Source organism: Neomonachus schauinslandi, chromosome 6 (genome assembly GCF_002201575.2).
Source record: "Neomonachus schauinslandi chromosome 6, ASM220157v2, whole genome shotgun sequence".
Classification (NCBI taxonomy): domain Eukaryota; kingdom Metazoa; phylum Chordata; class Mammalia; order Carnivora; family Phocidae; genus Neomonachus; species Neomonachus schauinslandi.
The window spans coordinates 60,499,455-60,522,310 of NC_058408.1; the positions used below are offsets into that span (position 1 = coordinate 60,499,455).

Genomic DNA, 22,856 nt, shown 5'->3' on the forward strand with positions numbered 1-22,856 from the left:
TAGTGACAAATTCAAAATCTTGCTCAGGAGAGTATTAGTACTAGGAAAAAAAAATTTCCCTGGCGGTCTGTTAAAGTTAATCCGAGAGGACCCTTGAGGTGTGCTTCCTGACTGGTCTTAATAACAAGAATAATCCACCCATCAGTTGTGACACCAAGCGACCTCACTCTCCAAGGTAAGCGTAAGATGCTTTGGGACTTCAGATGAGCGAAGTTTCAGTCATGGTTAATCATGAATGAAAAAGAAAGTAAGAATACATGCTGCAGAAGAAGAAAAACCGAGAGAGCGTGCTTTTAAAAAATTCCCTGTCTTACATGCAAGACAGAGAACGGGTGTCTTCACTCGGCTGGATTTTTCAACATTTGGTTATTGCAATGAATTCTCTTTTTTCTTGAAGTTGAGCTGATTGTGCTTCAGGCCACTAAGGAGTTAAATGCTGTGCTCTAAGTTCAAGGGGAATTAGCCCGACTCAAACAAGCACCCTGGGCAGTATAAAGGCGGGGAAATCAGCAGCAGGGGGACAGTTTCCTTTGTGACCGGAGCTGCACACTTATATAAAAGCACTTTGGCAGTTATGGAGTCATCTGACATTCGAAGGAAAAAAATAGCTGTCATTGGTGGTGGCTTGGTAAGACTCTATTTGGATATCCTATTCTTGTTAGTGGTGTTATATTATCATTAGTCTGAATAATTATTATAAATTGCTTACATAGATTGTTCATCTTCTTGTGAAACTTCTCTGATATTTAAACACGCCTATTTTAAATATGGGATGAGTGGTAATTTGCTCTTTTCGACAAAAGGTATTTTTTATCTCCATTAAATACAAAGGTGTCTGTTTTCCCTGGTCATTTTGGTTTAGCATTTCTTAAAAAAACAGAGCAAATTGAATTTGATTCATCCCCATGTTGGCTATGTTTTTAAAACAGCTATCAGCGTCAATAGTCATTTTAGTCCAAACATTTGCCTCATTTGGTGAATAACTCAGTTTATACTAATAATAAGAATAAAAGCTAATGCAAAATTGTTATGTTGGATGTTTGCTAGTGGGAATAGCACCTGTTTGGTCTCCTGACTTATTTGGCTGGTCCCATGGAGCATGTAAGGTGGTGGAGTGAAGGGCTCCCCTGTCGCTGGGCATAGGAGATGAATCTGCAGAGCCTTGCCCCACACTTAGAAGATGTGGGAGGGGTCTCTCCTCCGCTGCCATTGTTATCTTACCAAAGCTGGTCTGTTTCATGTGGGGCTGCCTCAAGTAGACTGTATTTCCCCCCCCCTCAATAGAACTCCTATTTTGGAATATAAGTATCACCATTGGTAAAAGCTTAATCATTTTGTTTTCACCTTTGCTGTACTCATTTGTAGGCTTTTAGCTCATAGGTATTCATTCATTCATTCATTTACTCAACAAAAATTTCTTAAGAGCCTAATATGTGCCAGACACTGTTCAAGGCTGTATAGAGATTAGTATAGTTTATACCACACATTTATTTATCGAGTATATGCCAATTTTGCCTTTTGTTCTGCCTTCCTTATGATCTTTTCACCCAAAGTACTATGCCAAGTTCCTCTAACATTTCTGGTTCTAGATTTCAGTATGCTAACGAATGCTGTCACATGCCATGTTGGTCAATGCATGTGACATATGTTGTCATTTCTTTATACGGGGCCTCAGTCCAGGTCTTTCCTATCGAAATTTTGCATGAAGTGAGATGCATGTATTCACCACAATGTCACTGCATGCCTGCTATTTGCCAACACTGCTTTAGTTACTAGGAATACAGTGTGAACATTCCTGAGAAGTGAAAAGAGAACAGAGAAGAAAACAAATCATTTCAGTGAGAGATAGACATTGTAAAGAAATGCAAATAGGGCAGGGCTGTAGAAAGTCTTCGCGGGCATCTGTTTGGAGTATGGTCAGGGACGGCCTCTTTGAGGGGAGGATATATGACCAGAGACCTGAATAATAGGAGGAAGCAACCATGTGCGGGGCTACAGAAAGCATTCCAGGCAGAGGAAAGAGCCAGAAGAGAAACGCTGAGGTGTTCAAGGAGCAGACAGAAAGGCAGAAAGAGTGAGGCTAGAGAAGAGGAGCTCCTGAGGCAGGCGAGCTGAGAGAGCCAGCTCCCCTAGGGTCTTAAGAGGGCAGGGCAAGAAGACTCGATTTTACTCCTAGTATCATGAGAAACCACTGGAGGACGTTAGGCAGGAAAGTGAGTTGTGATTTTAAAAGACTCCTCGAGCTAGTGTGTGGAGAAGGAGTGGAAATTTTAAGACACGATGACCAGTTAAGACACTGTTGCGTTTGTCCAAGACTCGGGCTATGGGAGCAGCAGTGACACCTCTTAGAAGGTCTCTTAGCAAAGGGGAGGTAACAAATGTGTGATTGCATATATGATTTGGGGAGGCATAAATATGTGGGGTCATCCATGGATTTCTCGCTGAGTAACACTTAAACCCTTTGTCATGTAACCACTTCATTATCTGCGCACATGCCTATGCTGGAACATAGAAGATATGTATTAAAAGCAACTAAAATTTGGGGCGCCTGGGTGGCTCAGTTGGTTAAGTGCCTGACTTGATTTTTGGCTCAAGTCATGATCTCAGGGTCGTGGATCCAGCTCCAAGTTGGACTCTGGGCTGAGCGTGGAGCCTACTTAAGATTCTCTCTCCCTCTCCTAGTCCCTGCTCACACTCGCTCTCTCTCTCTCCAAAAAAAACAAAACAAAACTAAAACTCCTCTGCAAAGGAATTCTATCCACCTTATTGCTCAGGCTCATGCCTAGGAATCATGTTTGATTCCTTTTTTCATTTTATGCGCAGACCTCCATTCCTCTTTTACTCCACCAGTAAGCTTTGGTGGCTCTATATCCAAAATCAGTGTCAATTCTGACCATTGCTACCATCCCAGTCCAGACCATCATCATCCCTCATCCACCTCCTGTGTGGTCCCACAGCTTCTACTCTTATCCACGGACAGTACATTCTCCACATAGCAGCCACACCCATCCTCTTAAAACATAAGTCTGGTAATTATAACTCTTTGCCGATGCCTTCCAATGGTTTCCCATTGCAAATAAAATAAAATCCAACTCTTTACCAAAGGTTCCACTTGAACTGAGCCTGTCTACTTGGCTGGCTTCACCATTTCCCTGTTTTATGTTTTTTTAATATTATTCATCAGCACCTGGAATTACACCCTTTATTTGTTTTAATTTTAACCTATTAAATATCTACTCCAACTAGAATACAAGCTTATATTTACCAGTGTATTCCAGTGGCTGGAACCATGTCCAACATGACTTATTGTTAGTATTTAGTTAGTATTTGATAGATGAATGAACAAGAGGGATAAAAAACTCTCTTAAGGATAGGACAATGAAGGAAATGTCACAATGGACAAAACCTTGAATTTTGAGCATATCATGAAATAAAGTATTAAATAAAGCAATTCAAGAAGGTTAAATTAAAACACAAAGGACAAACTAATTTTCTCTCTCAACTTCTTTCTTGTGTCTTTCTGTTCACCTTTCCCAATCTCTTCCTGCCAACGGGCCATATCCTAGTACCTTACACTGTCTAACACATGAAAGGCTCTCCCCAGCCCCTAAGGGGAAAAACTACAACAGAGTTGGGAACTTTTCCTTAGAAGTCCAAAGGAGGGGTGCTTGGGTAGTGTCTGAAACTCTTGGTTTCAGGTCAGGTCGTGATCTCAGGGTCGAGAGATCGAGCCTGACGTCGGGCTCCCTGCTCAGTGTGGAGTCTGCTTGAAATTCTCCCTCCCTACCCCTCTGCCCCTCCCGCTCATTCCCATTCTCTCTCTCTCTAAAATAAATAAGTAAAACTTAAAAAAAAAAGTCCAAAGGATACAGTGAATTTATCTTATTTTTTTTCAGTAGTAGCCTTGCCCACTGAGAAGCCACCCTAAGAATTTGTCCTTGCCCCACTGTAAGTGATCATCTGACCAATTGATTTCTTTTCTTTGAAGACCTGTCAAGTCAAAGAGGTCAGAAGGACACAACAGATCAAGGAAGGAACTCTTATTGAGAAACTAGAGGTGAAAGAAATTAAACCATGATCTTAAATTGGTGAAAGTTTAAAAAAAAAAACCAACTTTAATCTGAATATTTAGAAAGATCACTGTATCGACTTAGACATTTTCTCCTTGTGTGAAACACTGCTCCCCAAGCCCGCTGCCAATGTCATTACCTCCCGGAAGCTGAAGGGTCATCCTGTAAAGACCTCTTCTCTCCTGAAAATGCCCCCAGGGTTCTGTTTGCCTCTATCACAGGCTTCATCCTATAAAAGTTATTGATATGCATGGTTTATTTCCCCATAAAAGGTATTTACTTTCTAAATCTTGAGATTGTCTTATCTTTGGGTCCTGCTCCCTTCCTTTTTATAAAGGTTATCTCAGTGCCTTATACCGTCAAACACACTAACATACTTTGTGTGCATGAGTTTGCTTTCAGAAGTGGGGAATCATGTGCTTACAAGTTGGGGGCAATTAAAAGAAAGGCAATGTTTTCCACCAGAATGGTGTCATAAGGAATGTAGTCCTTGAAGGATGATCTTGAAAATGGATTCAACAAACAACCTCTGCCTTTCAGGCTGGAAGGAGGTCTATGGGTGCAGCTTTCTGATTCTGTAGCCTCAGGGGGAAAAACTGCCACACAAGCTGCCGTACTCTGTGTTAGTAATATCTTTTCTGTTTTTACAAAGTGACAAGCCAATGAAGTCAAAAGAAAGTCTCTCTAACCTGTCCAGTATCCTCAAGCTATGTTCCTACTCAGGTCCTGCTTCTGGTGACTGTTTGCAGTGTTTACCTGTAGGGTAGAAATGAGCGGAGCCAAAGGGCACTCTTTCAGCAACAGCTACAGCTCCTTGAGCCCTCATTTTTGCGGGGAAGCCAAGAGCTCTAGCTGAAAGAGCTACCGAAGATTCCAGGCTCAGCTGTGGCCCGCTGCCGAGCCCATGTTCAAAGATGTATCATAGGGTAGCATTGAAGCCTTCCTTCTGTCTCCCCTGCCGACAAGCAACCCCACTACACATTGTTTTGAGATCCATTATCCCTGTGTTTGATCAGCAAAATGCTCCTTGAAAAGGTATTGAGAGGGTAAAGTCTTTCGAAACATCAGAATAAGGAGACTCGTGATTATGGACTTCTTGTCCATAATCATGCCCTCTCTCCCAGTGTTCGAGTCAGGTTAGTGACCTCTGTTCATGAAGTTGCCTTTGAAGCAACTTCACCTTGACTCTAGGAGAGGGTGTATGTCACAGTCAAAAATGTTAGATTTCTCTTGAGGATTTATAGGGTCAGAGGTGTCTTGGTGCTGGATTGACCCTAGACTGGGTTTCTGTCGTCTGTTCTTAGGATCTCTCCACCTCACCTGAATGAGACAAAGCATCTGATAGCGAGGGGACTAAAATCAGCTGAGACTGCAATCAGAAAATCACTCAGAACACCAGATGGTTGTGTCTTTTAACTCTAAAATTCCATGGCTTCCTTTTCACCCTTTCCTATCCACACATCTCTATCTTTGTTCTCAATCTAGTTGTTATAAAAGCAGAAATCAAATGTCACCCAGAATTTTCACTTTTGCCGAAGTCAATATCCTAGACACATAGAAACCATCGAATGTTTTATAGTCTTGTGCCAAGGCCTCTGTTTTATTTTTCTGCAAATATTAATGAGACAATCCATGTAAAGAATGTAATTACTATGAGCCTTTATTCTTATTTTATTGATATGAAAGTAAATAAAACTCTATTCACTCCACTCTTGATTTCTACTCCCCAGGCACTGAGCCCTGTATGTGAGAAATGCTCACTTCATTTCTGCACTAATATCTAGCACCCTCTACCAACAAAAGGGGAGTGGATTTCTCTGTGGCTGTAGAGGTCATCCTGAATTTGCTCTGAGCTAAGGACAAGTCTTGATCCCACGCTCTAGCTCTCCTCAATCTCTTTTGTAGCTTTCCTTGTGCTCCGATCCCTCTCATCAAACAAATTTATTCTAGCTGTCTCTCTTATTATTTAGCCGTATCACCATTTCTCCAGGAGGTGTGACTAACATTTTGAGATTATTTTTTTGCTACCCGGACAGCCTGTTAAGGTGTCCCATAAATTCTGCTGTTAGACCTATGTGATACAGAGAACTCACCCTTCAGAGTCTGCTTCATTTATTGCTTTGTGAGCAGCATCTGAGATGAAACCAGTAACTTCAGGCAGCTCAAAGTTTAACTGCCTGTTTTTCTTTCCTTTTCAATAGGCCCTAGATATTCTCAGACAGTTAGTCCATGATCCACACATACATCCGCCCAAGACCTCAGCGAGGCCTTGCCTTGAGAGACACAACTGTTCTTCAACCTAGGAGAAAAAACACAATGAAGAATCTTTAACATGGTCTCTCAAAAACACCCGGTCTAGGGGATATTCAAAACTCACAACAAAACCATAAAAATAACTTGTCCCACACACTCTCAGTTTCTTTCGCCTGCTTTGTAGCTATTCCCAAAACAAACCAAGAGATCTGGCCAAATCTTCCAACACTCACAGCTGTCAGCATCCTCTCTCCAGCTCATTTTGGCTTGCCTTCTTCCTCTCCTCTCTGTCCTCTTTCATTCTGCTGTTATCTTTATTTGCCCCTTGTGCTAAGGCCCAGGAGCCGCTGGGGCATCATTTCATTACTTCAGTCTTATCAAAGGAAATGAATGGGTGCCATATGATTGTTCACAAGCCAAAAAATTAAAATAACCTCAATGTCCAAATATAAGGGCATTGCGTACAATGAAATGTAATGCGATTGTTTAATATTTTGATTTAAAATATTTTCTGACATGGAAATATATTCACAAGATCCTGTTCATTTTTTAAAACAAAATCATAAAATCTACAACCTGGTACTATTTTTAAAAGAAATATTACGTGTTTTATATCCATAGAAAATTTTAACACTGGTTCTCTCTGGTGGTAAGATTGTGGAACATTACTTTTTTCCTTCATGTTTATCTAATTTTCTAATTTTTTTTATTAAAAAAATACCAATTTCTTACTAAGTATCAGGTTTTGTGGTTTGGACTAGAAATAGAAAGTGATAAAATACAAACTTTACAAATATCATTATTCTCTGGGCACTTACAGCCTGTGGGAGAGTCAGACGAAAATGTAAATAAATAATTCAGTTCATCGTGGGAGATATTGAAACACATATTCATATAGGCATCTGTGGAATTAGAGAAGAAAAGGCAAATAAGTCTTTTGGAGGAGGAGAGGTATCAAGAAGAATTGCACTGAGAATATGAGTCTTGAAAGAAGACTAAACATTTTCCAGATGGAGAAAGCAGGAAAGGATTGTTCAGGCAAAGGGAACATTGTATTCAAAGGCATGTAAGTGTAAAAATGCATGGCATATTCAGTCAGGAAATATGCAGTAACTTTGGTATGCTTATTACAGATAGGGAATGGGCAAAAAATGAACTGAAAAGAGAGGTCACGGTCACATGTAAGAATCTTTTAGGTCATATTGAAAATTTGGGACTTTTCCCCACAGATGTATGAGGAACAAATAAAGGAATGTAAGACAGAAAATGCATCCTCTAATTTTTGTTGTAGGAGACACCTAGTCTAGTGTGGAGCATGGCTTTAATAGGTGGAGACTGGGAAGGAAGGATTTTCGGAAATCCATCAGAGTAGTTCAGGTGAAAGCTTTTCAGGGCTCTCTGAAAAGAGAATGGAGGGTAGGGTAGGAAGTCTATCTTGAAAAAGTCTCAAGGAGATCAAGAAGACTTGTTGTCTAATTAAATATATATTGGCAAGTAGAAAGGGATGTTAAACATTCCCTGAAGTATCCTGGTTGGATGAACTAGTGGGCAGAGCTGCTAGTCTCTAAGCTATGGAATCCAGAAGGAGGAGGTTTGAAGTTTGAGGGAGGGGAATAACTTGGATTTGAGGCATGTTGAGAGGGAGAGACCTGCATGACCCCCCAGGTAGAAAGAGGTTCACTAGTCAGAGATGAGTTCAGGAGAGGGATCAAGGCTGGAGAAAAAGTCCTAAGAACCCCCACAGAAAGTCATCATCATCAAAGGAGGAAGATCAAAACTATGCTTGGCCTCAGAGACCACATCCAGATGATACAGGCTAGTGAGTTCAGGGTAAGGTTTAAATATGAAAACACATAGCATATGCAATAATAGCATGTGCAATTCTAGCAGATGGAATCATTACTAACCAAGTGTGAAGACATTTTTATGTGCTTATTTCATGGTGAGTGCCGCTAACAATCTGGTTCTTTTCATTACATTCATATGTTCAAAGATCCAATTCTTGAGAAATCAAAGTATAGTTGGATGAGTGGGAGGTATAAACAGGCTCTTCTGTTTGGTGACAAACTCACAAAGGCCTAGAAGTCTTAGGGAGAGTTTTATACATTTCATTAAGTCAAAAGGAGTTGACACATGTTTAACATTACACTATCAGGTTAATTTCAAGCACATTATAATAAAGAGGCATAAAATGCATGACATTTTTATAGTCACCACGCCCCTTCCTACTAGGGTCAGCATTTATAAATTAAAAGGTACAGTTTTCTCATTATCATTGGACACTTGAATGATCATTGCTGGAGTGGTCACATGGGGGAACCCACGGAAATTTGGCGAATCCTCTTGATAAAAGTAGGGCAACAATGGGGCGCCTGGATGGTTCAGTTGGTTAAGCATCTGCCTTTGGCTCAGGTTGTAATCCTCGGGTCCTGGGATCGGGTCCTGGGATTGGGTCCTGGGATCAAGCCCTGAGATTAGACTCCTTGCTCAGCGGGGAATCAGTTTTTCCTCTCCCTCTTACCAACCCCCCACCCCACCCAGGCTCCTGTACTCTCTCTCTCATAAATAAATAAAGTATTTTTTTTATTTTTTTAAAGATTTTATTTATTTATTTGAGAGAGAGAGAGAACGTGAGAGAGAGAGAGATCATGAGCAGAGGGGAGGGGTAGAGGGAGAAGCAGACTCCCCGCTGAGCAGCGAGGCCTACACAGGGCTCCATCCCAGGACCCTGAGATCATGACCCGAGCCAAAGGCAGATGCTTAGCCAGCTGAGCCACCCAGGCACCCCAATAAAATATTAAAAAAAAAAAAAAGCAGGCCAGCGAAACACCATAGAAGCATACTTCAGCATTTACATAAAAGAAATTTTCAAACAGTGTTCCTAAATGGTAAGTTAATCATCAACAGAGTGGGCCAGGATGGGGTCAAAGAAAGTACATGACTTGCAAAGAAGGAAGTAAGAGGAGGCAGGAAAAGAAGGCAGAAAAATAGAACAAAAGGGTCAATCCATAATTACGTAACCAACAATCTCCTCAGAGCTCTGCTCACGCACAAACAGGCTAGACTAGTTGTTATTAAAGCTTTTAATGTGCAGATTATTCTATGATCAAAACAATTTACTCTTAATGGACTTTGGATGCCTCAGAACAAATATAAAGACGTTTCATCATTGTCCGTGAACTTGGTAGAACTGTCAAGGCAGAACTGCCAGAACTCACATCACGGAAAGTGTGGGTTGCTCCCAGGTGTCCAGCCCGGTCCCATTTCCTCTGTCCCCTCACCACCTTCATGTCTGGTTATGCTCAGAAGCCAACTGAGCCTTAACTGAGAGTTTGTGGTGGGCTCACAATGGTGTACACACATTTTCCTTTCCTTTTATATCTTTAGGTCTAATTAGCCTTCTTGCCAGCGTAACCACTAAAGAAGGCACTGACCGTCCCGATTAAGCCCCTTTTATAGAAAGTGAGAAGGGGAAATAAAGGTAGAGCGGAAAAAGCACTTGAGTACCTTCGGCGTGGCAGAGCTGGAGAAGCAGGGTAAGAGGGAGCCGTATGTCCTTGGAAGTCCCTGAGGCAGCCTCCGCGGAGGAGCAGAAGGAAATGGAAGATAAAGTGACTAGTCCAGAGAAAGCTGAAGAAGCAAAATTAAAAGCAAGGTATCCTCATCTGGGACAAAAGCCTGGAGGTTCAGATTTCTTAGGGAAATGATTACAGAAGGGGCAAAAATATTTTGATTCTGGGGATTACAATATGGCTAAAGCCAAAATGAAGAACAAGCAGCTTCCCACTGCAGCTCCGGATCAGAGGTCACTGGTGACCACATTCCCATTGCACATGACCTTCCTCAACAGAAACCATCCCTTGTTGCTAGCAAGCTGGCTGGCTGATTAAAAGAGCTGAACTGCATGAATCTTCTAATTCCCATTATTTCTCCTTAATATGTTACTTCTCTGCTTTTTATTTCCTTTCATTCACCAATTTCCCAATTTATTTTCCTTTCATTCACCAAATTTCATTCAAATTTGTCATTTGAGAATGACAGCTTTGCAGGTAGCCGTAGTGTGTGCTGCTATTGTAAGGGAATACACGTGTGTAGAGCTTTGGTTAGTTTTAACAGTGCACTGGTAAAGAGAACACGTTAGAGCAACATAAAGTAATCTACTTGAAAATAATTGTATGTATTACCTAACTTCTAGTGTAGGACTGATTCAACAAGTAACAAGCAAGTTTTACAATTGTAATATATTGGCTTTCTTTAATTCATCTTAATTATAGCTTTGTATGTTACTCTTATTTACTATAACCTCTATTGTATTGATTTCTTCTGTATTTTCCTTTTGGATTTTGTAAAACAGAAGTTTAAGACCACAAGTTGGAAGGAAGATCACATTCTTCAAACAAAAATAGATGGGGCTCTGAAAGATTAGTTTCTCTGTGCTTGAACTTGAATGGCCTTAAACCTGTTTCAGCTTTAACAGTAGAATTTTACTTGGGCAATATTTGCCCATTCTGGTGTGAAAAAAAAAAAAAGCACTTTATTAGCCATGTTACTAATCCTTCTGGCTGGACCTATATAATATCTACCAGTATTCGTTTCTTTTAGTTTTACTCGAACTTTAGTTACACAGAATTGGAATTATAGTCTTTGTTTCAGAACATACTATGAGCATACCATGGTCTTGGAGAAGACTTTTATTTACTTTTTTTTGTTTATTAATAATAATAAGCAGCAGCAGTAACTGAACTCACCACTCAACACTAGAATTAACACATTGCTGGTGACTTAGATCAACCTCTGTGCTTCTCCCTCACCCATTATAAGCATTGCCTTGAATCTCGTGTTTATCATTCTCTTGCATATATATATGTATATATATATGTATATATGTAGGTTTTATGTATGTGTGATATATTTATCTCATATCTGTAACATAAATAATATGCATATATACTTCTAAAAATTATGTATATATGTATATCTGTGATTTAGCTTTACTCATCCTTATTAGACTATCATGCAGTATGAAATCATCTGGGACTTATTCTTTTCATTTATAGTATTACTAAAATATTCATATTACTGCCTTTCATTGTGTGAATATGCCATAATTGATTTGTTCATTCCTCCCTGATGGCCATTTGGGTTGTTTCCAGTATTTTTGTTTGTATGTTAGTTGTGAAAAGTACTGCTCTGAACATTCTGGCATGTGTCTCCTGGATGTACGCCCTGAGGAGACAAGGTAGATTTGTCAGAGGTCATCGCTAGTAATGTGTAAGAGTTCCTCCAGGCCCTCATTCTCTCCAACACTTGACTTTTCATGAACCAAGATTATATTTAATCTTACTTCCAAATTACTTCATCTAGCTTTATTCCAACATTCCTGACCCTGTTGGTCTCCTGATCAATATCCTTCCCCGTCCTGCTCTCCACCAGAAAAAGAACAGTGAGAATTATGTGCTGTGAAAGAAAGAGAAGTTTCTCAAGCCTCTCTCTTTTCCTTCAGGGAGACTTACTCCATTTAGCCTTTGTCTCCTTAATTGTTTTCTAAATGCCACAGAACAATATAGCCTTTGGGAGAAATTAACTTTATTGTATCAACTTCACTGTAGCCTTCCAGTTTTCTCTTCCTTAATGAAAACTTGTTACTGCTATTGCCCTTACTAGATAGTCTTTAACACACAAATGGAAGGAATGTAGATAGACGGGCAATTTTTCATAAATCGGAAGAAAGCAGAGAAGGAAGAAAGAGATTTAAGATGTTTGTGCTTAACAGGGGAAATCACCTGTGGTGAAATCAAAGGAGCTGTGATTAGTGAAACATAAAAGGCTCTAGGGCTGTGCTGGAAAGGAGTGAAAAGTGATGGAAAAGTTGTTGAGACACACAGTGTTCTGTGCTGGGCACCAAGTCATGCTATTAATAAGTGGAGACAGCTTGACCACTGCTGGGAAAGTGATACCAGCAATCAGAGAGGAAGTCACTTCAGATTGAGGAATTGAAAGGAAAGCAATCAGATAGAGGGACTAAAATGAATACAATTTGTCATGATCTCTTCAGACACATCAAATGCTAACAATTAATGTGTTCATAATTTCTGGAGTGGCTGCACAGGGAAAACTGATTTATTATAACTTTTGTTTAGAGCAGTTTTAGGTTCACAGCAAAATTAAGGGAAAGATACAGAGATTTCCCAATATCTCCAGCTCCCATACATGCACAGCATCCCCTATTATCAGCATCCTCCCCCAAAGTGGGATATTTAGTGCAAGTGATGAACCTACATGGACACATCATCACTCAAAGTCCATAGTGTACATTGAGCTGCATTCTGTGAATTTGGACAAATCTGTAATGACATGTAGGTACCATTAAAATATCATACAGAGTATTTTCAATGTCCTAAAAATCCTTCGTGATCCATTTGTTCATCCCCCACCCCAACCCTGGCTTATTTATTTTAACCAAATGGTTGAGCATAGATTTCTTGGTTGGCCTTACAGAATATTAAATATGTGGATTGCTTTGTAAAAATTAAATTTGAAACCTTTCCACACACTTAATGGTTTAAATAGGGACTAAGTTCTTAAAATAACTATCGTCAGTCTACAGAAACTGAATGATACGAAGAAAGTTTGGTGGCCACAGTATCAATGAATGGTGAGAGGAGCTCAAGCTTGAACCACTGGATTATTTAAAAAACAAAAACAAAAACAAAAAACCCAAAAAACCAAACACCAAACCAAACAAAAAAAACCCCAAACATAAGTGCTTAGGTGTCAAGGTGTCTTGGAGCAGAGGAGTAAAAACTGGAGGAAATAAAAGAGGAATCGGGTCTGCCTGTGCCTGCCTCTGGACTGACAAATAGGCCCTAAACTCTGACCTAGTGCGCGGCCCTCTCCTCAGCCCCCACATCCACCAGGGAGCTGCTGAGAACCTCTGAGGCCTCCCACCTCCCAAATGTGCCCCCATCTATCTTTGTGATTCTTGTCTCCTACTTCTCGCTGCTACCTTACCTTCCAAAGCCATCCTCCCTTCTGTTGTCATCAGTCAAACTCTGAGTCACTTCCCCCCAGTCCTGAAGACTTCAGCACGTTCACATCATCTTTTATCTATATCCCAGCACTGCCATCACCCTGAGCGACTATCAAAGTTCACATTGTTGACCCATGTGAATCTCTAGCCTCTTCATCCTTGAACTACATGCTTCCAATATCTTCCATCTCCACCATACTTCAGCCTCCAAGTCCCATGACCCATGTTGGACTTGGACCTCGTCATCCCACAGAACTGCCCCATCTAAGATAATAGAGGCAGACCTCAGATTCTGATTAAAAACCTCCTAACTTCCTCCCTCAGTTCCTGCTGCTACATCTGCTCTTCACAGGGACCTCCTACTTCTCCCTGTTCAGGGGCCCTCCTCTGTCTTCCTTCCATTTCATCCAACTTGGAGTTACTGTCCATCAGTCCAAGTAAAATCTTCAAGTCCTTGCTTTCCATCCCATCCACATGGCCAAAACCCCACCCTGTTTGGTTCCAATCCTCTGCATAGAAATTCAGGCTGCAAGAAAAAATATAACATAACCTAACATCTTGGTGCCACTATAAATTCGCAGTCTTCATCTACAACTGTGTCTTCAATGGTATTCAGACACTCTTCTAATTTATTGATAAAAAGCTCACGTTCTGGAACCAGACAGGATCCACTTGAATCTTCACACCAACTCCAGCCCTCACTAGCTGTGTTACCTTAGGTAAGCCACTTCGCTTCTCTTGCCTCGATGACAGTACCCATAAGACAAGATAACAACAGTACCTCCTTCATGAGGCTGTAAAGATGAGGTAGAGTAGATTGCTGGGCATAACAACCACTTCATGGCTACCATACATGAGCATTATTATTTCCTAAATTCGATTTCTCTGTTCCTTCTTTCTAGTAGATACTTTTAATCTTTATCGTGTGTGCCTTCTACTTAGAAAACCCTCCTCTTGACTCACCCACCCTTAGCTGGTGCATTCTTGTGGTCTCCAGGAAGTCATATCCTATCCCACTCCACACCCGTAATTTGGCTTGAGGGTCTTTTCTCTGTCCTCTCCTATTGTTGATCATCTTGTGTTATAATTGACTGGAATCCCCTCAAGAAGCCTGGGTATATCTTGCTCTCTGTTGTATCCTTAACACCTAGCACAAGGCTGGCACATAGGAAAAAAATTAATATATATGTGTTAAATACAAATATACAAATAATATTAGAAAAAATGAAGACCTAGACAGGACCGTGAACTTCCTGAGGGCTGCTATTTTCTCTGGATCACTTTCAATGCCTAGCAAGGAATCTTGTAATACTTGGGAATCAATAAATATTTTTCAAATAATAATTTTTCTGTATCTCTTGAGCATTGTTTTTAAATTTCCAAAAGGATTCCTACTCTTTTGTCAACTTGCTTCTTCTCTAGATGTCAAAATAGTCTCACTCTTCAAAGTTCAACTGAAAAGTACTGTTTTCCATGGAGTTTGTTTTACCAATCCCTTTGTTCTGGCTATCTATTGCTGTGTAACAAACCACCCCAAAACCTAGTGGCCTAAAACAACACTCTATCACTATGCCTCACAGTTCTGAGAATGGTCTGACATATGGGTGCAATCACCTGAGAGCTTGAGCGGGCTGAATGTCCAAGCTGGCACACTCCCACGGCAGGTACTTGGTATGGGCTGGTGGTGAGTCAAGAGCTCAGTTGAGGCTCTTGTCTAGAACAACCGCAAGTGGCCTGTCCCTGTGGTTTGGGTTTTTCATTACATGGCAGCCTAGAGATATTTACTCTTCCCACATGATCACCGGCTTCCAAAAGGCAAGAAGCAGAAGCTTCCAGGCCAGTTAAGGACCATGCCTAGAAACAGCTCAAGTGTCAGTTCTACTGCATTTTATTGATCAAGGCTATCACAGACCCTCTTGGATTCAAGGAAATGGAGAAATGAACTCCATCTTTTGATGAAGGAGTGTCAAAGTCGTAACTACAGAAGAGCTTGAAGGATGGGTGATATTTTTATCACCATCTCTGAAAAATAGAGTCTGCCCTATTGCATCCCTCAGAGCAAAATTTATCCTTTTCTGGTTTGTTCTCTAAGTACTTATTCCTTATGTTTTTTTATCATTGATTTCCACCTCTGGGTCCAGAATTATTTTGCTAGGAAATGTCTCTCAATCTATAGGCTTGCAAAATGTTGGGTAAATGGAGTAAAATTGTATGACTCAAACATACACAGTTGACCCTGAACAACAGGGTTTGAACTGTGAAGGGTCCACTTATGTGCTGATTTTTTCAATAAATATAGTACAGTCATATAAATGTATTTTTCTCTTCTTTATGATTTTCTTTTCTCTAGCCTACTTTATATGTAAGAATACAGTGTATAATACATAACAAACAAAATATGTATTACCATGTTACCAGTGAGGCTTCTGGTTAACAGGCTGCTAGCTACTAGTAGGCTACTAGCAGTTTTCAAGGAGTCAAAAGTTATAGGTGGATTTTCGACTGTGCAGGGGTCAAACACCCCTAACCCCCATGTTGTTCAAGAGTCAACTATAATTATTATTAAAGTGTATGTAAATTTTTTTTGAAAGATTTTTATTTACTTGAGAGAGAGAAAGAGAGAGAGAGAGCAGAGGGACAAGCAGACTCCCCGCTGAGCATGGAGCCCAGGACCCTGAGATCATGACCTGAGCCAAAGTCAGTCACTTAACCAACTGAGCCACCTAGGTGCCCCAGTATATGTAAATGTTTTATGATTAAATTCATTATATATATATTTTTAACCAACCCATATTAGAAATTTAAATAATGCTGGGGATCTGTAAAATGTTTACATAAAAAGTGGGCCTTCATACTCAAAAGTGGTTTGCTAAGCATTGATTGGTTTATCTATTTGTCTCTTCTTAACTGAATTAGGTGTTATTGAGCCCAAGGACTTAGCTGGATAGCCTTTAGATCCCTAAAGTTTAGTAGATTAAATCATACATAATAAATGCTCAATAAGTTTTGACTTGGTTTCATTACAAATTTTATTTAAAAATGTAATATCTACCATTCATTTATACATTTGACAAATACTAATCAGGTACTTATTATGTTCCAAACACAATGGTAGAGGCTAGGGATCAAATGGTGAGCAAACCATTTTGTAGCCCAGTGGGGTAGACATATTGACCATACAATTACCCTAAAGATGTGAACTTTCAACTGGGATAAGCTCTTTGTATTAGTTTCTGCAGGCTGCCATAACATAGTACCAAAAACCAATTGGCTTAAGGAACAGATTTTTAGTATCTTATAGTCTTGGAGTCTAGAAGTCCAAGATCAAAGTGTCAGCATATTGGTTCCTCCTGAGGGCTGTTCTAGGCCTCTCTCCTGGGCTTGCAGTTGCCCAGCTTCTCCCCATGTCTCTTCATATCATCTTCCCTCTCTGTATGTGTCCAAATTCCCCTTTTTAGAAGGACACCAGTTGGGTTAGGACTCATCCTAATGACCTCATTTTAACTTCTTAATTATCTCTGTAAAGACCCTCTCTTCAAATAGGTCATATCCTAAGGTACCAGGGTTAGGACTGCACCATATGAGCTCGGGGGTGCGCAATTCAACCCATAACATTTTTCAAAGGAAAAGCCTGTAGCACTGTGAAAACTCAAGGAACTCAAGGAAGGCTTCCTCGAGGAAGAGATCCAAATAGCCAGTTAATATATGAAAAAGAGTTTAACTTTTTAGCAATCAGTCATATTAAAACCACACACCTTTCTATTTTACCCATTCACCACAAGATTTAAAAGTTTGAGAACACCAAGTGCTGGCAAAGACAGACTCTCAGAAGCTGCTGGTAAGAAAACACATTGATAGAAAATTTCGAAACAGTTTGACATAATAAAGGTGAAGATACATAAACCTTTGACCAGGGATTAAGCTTCCATGTATAAAATCCTAGAGAGAAATTATGCAGGTGTGCATCAGAATACAGGTACAAAAATATTCTTTGCAGCATTGCTATTTATTTATTTATTTATTTATTTATGAGAGAGAGAGAGAGAGAGTGAGTGAGCAGGGGAAGGGGCAGAGGGAGAGGGAGACGGAGAACCTTACACAGGCTCCAAGCTCAGCATGGAGCCCAACTCAGGGATTGCTCTCACGACCCTGAGATCATGACCTAAGCCGAAATCAAGAGTTGGACGTTTAACTGACTGAGCCACCCTTTGTTGTTGTTGTTGTTGTTGTTGTTTTAATTTAAAATCAATTAATTAACATATAGTGTATTATTAGTTTCAGAGGTAGAGGTCAGTGATTCATCAGTTGCCTATAACACCCAGTGCTCATTACATCGAGTGCCCTCTTTAACACCCATCACCCAGTTACCCCATCCCTCTACCCATCCCCATCTCCCCTCCAGCAACCCTTGGTTTGTTTCCTAGAGTTAAGAGTCTCTTGGGGTTTGTTTCCCTCTCTGATTTCATCTTATTTTATTTTTCCCTCCCTTTCCCTCTGTTCATCTGTTTTGTTCCTTAAATTCCACATGTGAGTGAAATCATATGATATTTGTCTTTCTCTGACTTATTTCTCTTAGCATAATACCCTCTAGTTCCATCCATGTCCTTTCAAATGGCAAGGTTTCATCCTTTCTGATGGTTGAGTAATATTCCATTGTGTATATATATATATATATATATATATATATATATATATATATATATATATACCATATCTTCTTTATCCGTTCATCTGTCGATGGACATCTGGGCTCTTCCCATAGTTTGGCTATTGTGGACATTGCTGCTATAAACATCGGGGTGCACGTACCCCTTCGAATCACTATGTTTTATCCTTTGGGTAAATATCTAGTAATGCAGTTGCTCGGTCATAGGGTAGCTCCTTTTTGAGGAACCTCCATACTGTTTTCCAGGGTGGCTGCACCAGCTTGCATTCCCACCAACAGTGTAGGAGGGTTCCCCTTTCTCCGCATCCTTGCCAACATCTGACGTTTCCTGAGTGGTTAATTTTAGCTATTCTGGCTGGTGTGAGGTGGTATCTCATCCCTGCAGCATTGTTAATAATATTCCCAGGCCATCATTTCATAGTATATACATTTATCAAATCATTGTGTTGTATACATTAAATTTATACAATGTTGTATGTCAATTATATCTCAATAAAAGTGTGAAAAATATTCTCAGACCAGAGACAACTCAAATGTCCTTCAACAGTAGAACAGCTAATTAACCTGTGAGATTGTATGCAATGGAAAATCATAGAGTAGTGAAAGTGGATGGCCTGGAGTTTATGTACAGTCATATAGATGCATCTCAGAAGCATTTTGTTGAGTTAAAGAAGAGAAGATACACAAGCGTGATTCTAATTATGTGATTCAAAAGCAAGGATGGGTTATTACAAAACTCAGAATAACATTTACTCCTAGGTGAAAGGTTGGGGATCATTAACTGGGGAGCAGGTGGTGGGAGCTATGGAGGGTTGGCAGTGATATTCTGTTTTTGACCAGATTGGTAGTTATATGGATGTTTGCCTTCTAAGTATTATGTAAACTGTACATATTTTGTGATCTTTCTGTATAAAGTTATATCTCACTATAAAAAAGTTAAAAAAGAAAAACACCAAAGCTACCTCTGAAATCATACCATTTAATCTTGAGTTTATCCCATTATTTTTGCAAATGATGTTTTCTGCTGGTGATTGAATAAATCAACTGGACAGCCAAGACTAATACAAGTACAATGACACGTGATGTTGCATTTTGCCAGTAAAATTTCCCTATATTTGTGGAATCAGATAAAAATATGAAATAAATTGCTTTGATTCCTAGGTTGGATCATTAAATGCATGCTTCCTTGCAAAGAGGAATTTCCAAGTTGATGTCTATGAAGCTAGGGAAGGTAAGACAAGACTGAAACTCGTGAGATGTGAAAATTCTGATTCTCTGACATCTTTCTCTTTAGATTTTAAAAAGAAGTGTTTTAGAAAGAGGAACTTATTTTTTTTTTTGCAACTGCAACTATCTAAATTTAATTTAATACAAAATCACAACTATTAGTGTTTTCTGTAAGGGAGCTAACAGGCGTCTTTTAATTTGGTTCTGATTGCACCAGTTGTTTAGGTGTTATATGCTTAGCCTGTCCTGAGGTATAATACAGAGTCTACTTTCAATGTCTTAGATATCCGAGTGGCTAAATTTGCACGTGGAAGAAGCATTAACTTGGCCCTTTCTTATAGAGGACGACAAGCCTTGAACGCCATTGGCCTGGAAGATCAGGTACCTTGTTAATGCATTTTCCTTGTAAAAGATAATACTTGCCATTTTCCAACAACGTTGCCAAACTTCTCACTGTCTAGCGTGTCATTTGGAAATGTGAACAGAAGTAATGTATTTTGCTGAGAGTACTTTTGCTGATAATGTGTCTTTGGGATGATACAAATTTCCTTAGATGTGTGTGTAGGAAAACACTCCGCACGGGGCTTCAGGAGTCCTGGGGTTTCCTCCTCATGCATTGCTTGCTCTCTTTTGTGATCATGAGAAAAATCACTTATAACCTCTTTGACACTGAACCATTTTCCTTAATTGTAATACGTGATTTAGACCAGATACAATTTAAGTCAATTCCAAAATCTAAAGGTTAAAAAAAAAATCAAAACCTAAGATTTGCAGGAACATACTTTTCATTGTTTCCATCGTACTGTGCTTCCCATCATCCTTTGCATTAATTTTTAATTTTTTGAAAATATTTGAAAAATCACATTTTAAAACCGATGTCTAACTTATTTGCATGATGCCACGTTATGGTAATTGAAATTGATATTTCTGGTTTTATTTCAGGTTGTATCCCAAGGCATCCCCATGAGAGCAAGAATGATTCACTCTCTTTCAGGGAAAAAGTCTGCAATTCCCTATGGGACCAAGTCACAGGTTGGTTTACCCTGAAGATAGTGTTTGCTTGCAGTTGAGTCTAATGTCTGGAATGTGACTCTTGCTCATTGGCCCTTCCTTTCCTCTCTAGACCTATCTTTGACATTGCCTGTATCAGCCTACCACTCAGAAACATATACTAGTTAACAAGTTAATTGACAGGAGGCCGTTAAAATAGGGCCCAGTTTCTAATAACCATTCAATAGGAATTAGTTACGTTGTCATCACTATTAGGCTCTTTTTTGCCTGTATGCATCGCTCATGGTGTCCTGGGACACCCTTTCTCTCCTATCTCCTTTTAATTACGTAAAGAAGATTACCATGTATTTATTGTCAAGCATAAAATGCAAGAACAACTCTAGAGGGTTTTCCCCAAACTGACTCTTTTGCCCCAAATTTAATTATAATGGAATTTATAGAATGAACCAGAAATTTTTTCAGTGCTGTATAACTTCTACAACAACAGAGGCCAGATGGTGATGTAGTTTACAAAAGAAAATCCATTATCCTGCTTTGTGTTCTTCTTATCTTTACATAGTAACACACAGAGTTGGGGAAAGTATGTATTTTTATCTAATATTTATACCTTCTAAGTTTGTTTCTTTGAGAGAGAATGAATGTACCAAACATCTATCAACTAGAGAAAAACCCAACTTGCTTCATCCAACAAGGCCTCATTTTATTAAGGGCAGAACGCAAGTGAGGTTTATATTCTTTGTCTCTGAGCTCCCACAGAGCTCCCATTGCAGGCAGATCAGCAATTCTCAGATTCCACTGGGATCTTGTCAAAATGCAGAGTCTGGTTCTGTAGGGCCAGGATGGAGGCTGAGATTACGCATCCTAAATACACCTGGTTGGTGTCTGTGCTGCTGGTCCGTGGACCACGTGTTGGGCAGCAAGAGATAAAGCACAGGTGCTCATGGGAACAAGGTCCGTGTGATGCTTGAAGCACCTCACACCTGTTAGGATGCTACTATCAGAAAACAGAAAGGGAAACAGAAAATAGTTAGTGTTGGGAAAGATAACGGAGAAACTCAACACCTGCGCATTGTTGGTAGGAATATAAAATGGTGCGGCCGCTTTGGAAAACAGTCTAGTGGTTCCTCCAAAAATGAAAAACAGAATTTCCATATGATCCAGCAGTTCTCCTTCTGGGTATATATCCAACAGAACTGAAAGCAGGGACTTGAAGAAATATTTGAACCCTCGTGATCATAGCGGCATTATTCACAACAGTCAAAAAGCAAAAGTGACCCAATGTCCATCAATGGATGGATGGATAAACAAGATGTGGTGTACACGTATGTAAGATAATAGAAAATAAAATATTGGTTTCTGCCTCTGGTTCCTGGCACAGAACTCCTAAAACTCTTGTAATTTCCTAAATGATTAAAGGACTAGGAGATCTTTTGTTCTAATATTTGGTCTTTGACTGTGGTTCCTAACACAGAGCTCCTAAATCCTTTGGAATTTCCTGGGTGATAAGAGTATCTTTTGTTATAATCAGGTAACTCTTGGTGGGCTTCTGGATGGGGGCTGGTCACCAGAAAGACCAAGACATAATTAGAAGCTTGGAATTTTCCCCAGAGTGGGGAGAGGGGCTGGGAGTGGAGTTAATGATCCATCATGTCCGTGTGATGGAGTCTTCATAAAAATCCCAAAAGTATGGGGTTCAGAGAGCTTCCAGGATCGTGCACACACAGAGGTGCTGGTAGAAGAGTAGCATACCCATAGAGGGTGAACACATATCTTGCCCTACACATCTTTCCATCTAGATGTTCATCTGCACCCTTGACCATATCCTTTTATAATAAACTGATAAACAGTAAATCAACTGTTTTCCTGAGTTCTGTGAGCTGTTCTACCAAGTTCACTGAACCTGAAGAGGGCCTCATGGGAACTTGTGATTTATAGCCAACTGGGTAGAAACCTAGGTACAAGCTACATTGCCATTGGCCTTCGATGTGCGTGTGTGGGGGGGTGCAGTCTCATGGGACTGAGCCCTTACCTTTGGGATCTGAGGCTATCTCCAGGTAGATGGTGTCAGAATAGCTAAATTGTGGTACAGCCAGCTTGTGTCACTGAAAAATTGCTTGGTGGAGGACCCCCCACATCTGGTGTCAAGTGTCATGCATGTGGTAGTAAGTGAGAGTAAAGAAGACACTCCCCAGAGGAGAAGGGGAGGTTTTTCTATACAACATGCTTTGGAAAACTATTAAGCCTTAAAAAAAAGGGAAATCCTGACACCTGCTACAACATGGTTGAAACTGGAGGACTTTATACTAAGTGAAATAAGCCAATCACAGAAGGACAGATGCCATAGTACCTTTTTTTTTTTTTTAATTATTTATTTATTTGACAGAGAGAGAGCGAGAGCAGGAACACAAGCAGGGGGAGCAGGAGAGGGAGAAACAGGCTTCCCGCGGAGCAGGGAGCCCGATGCAGGGCTCGATCCCAGGACCCTGGGATCATGACCTGAGCCGAAGGCAGATGCTTAACAACTGAGCCACTCAGGTGCCCCCAGATGCCATAGTACCTTTATGTGAGTATCTAGAGTAGATAAATGCATAAAAAAAAG

General features: G+C 40.1%; 1 protein-coding gene and 1 pseudogene across 1 annotated transcript in view; both read left to right on the forward strand.

Moving 5' to 3' along the window:
- The first annotated feature begins 543 nt into the window (after positions 1-543).
- Positions 544-22,856, forward strand: part of KMO (kynurenine 3-monooxygenase) — a 52,926-nt gene continuing 30,613 nt past the window's right edge. The window contains 4 exon segments of the mRNA XM_021682690.2: positions 544-628; positions 19,181-19,250; positions 19,530-19,627; positions 20,189-20,278. Of these exon segments, the coding sequence (XP_021538365.1) occupies positions 575-628; positions 19,181-19,250; positions 19,530-19,627; positions 20,189-20,278 (312 nt within the window). The 5' untranslated portion in view covers positions 544-574.
- LOC110574064 lies at positions 9,875-10,293 on the forward strand (annotated as a pseudogene).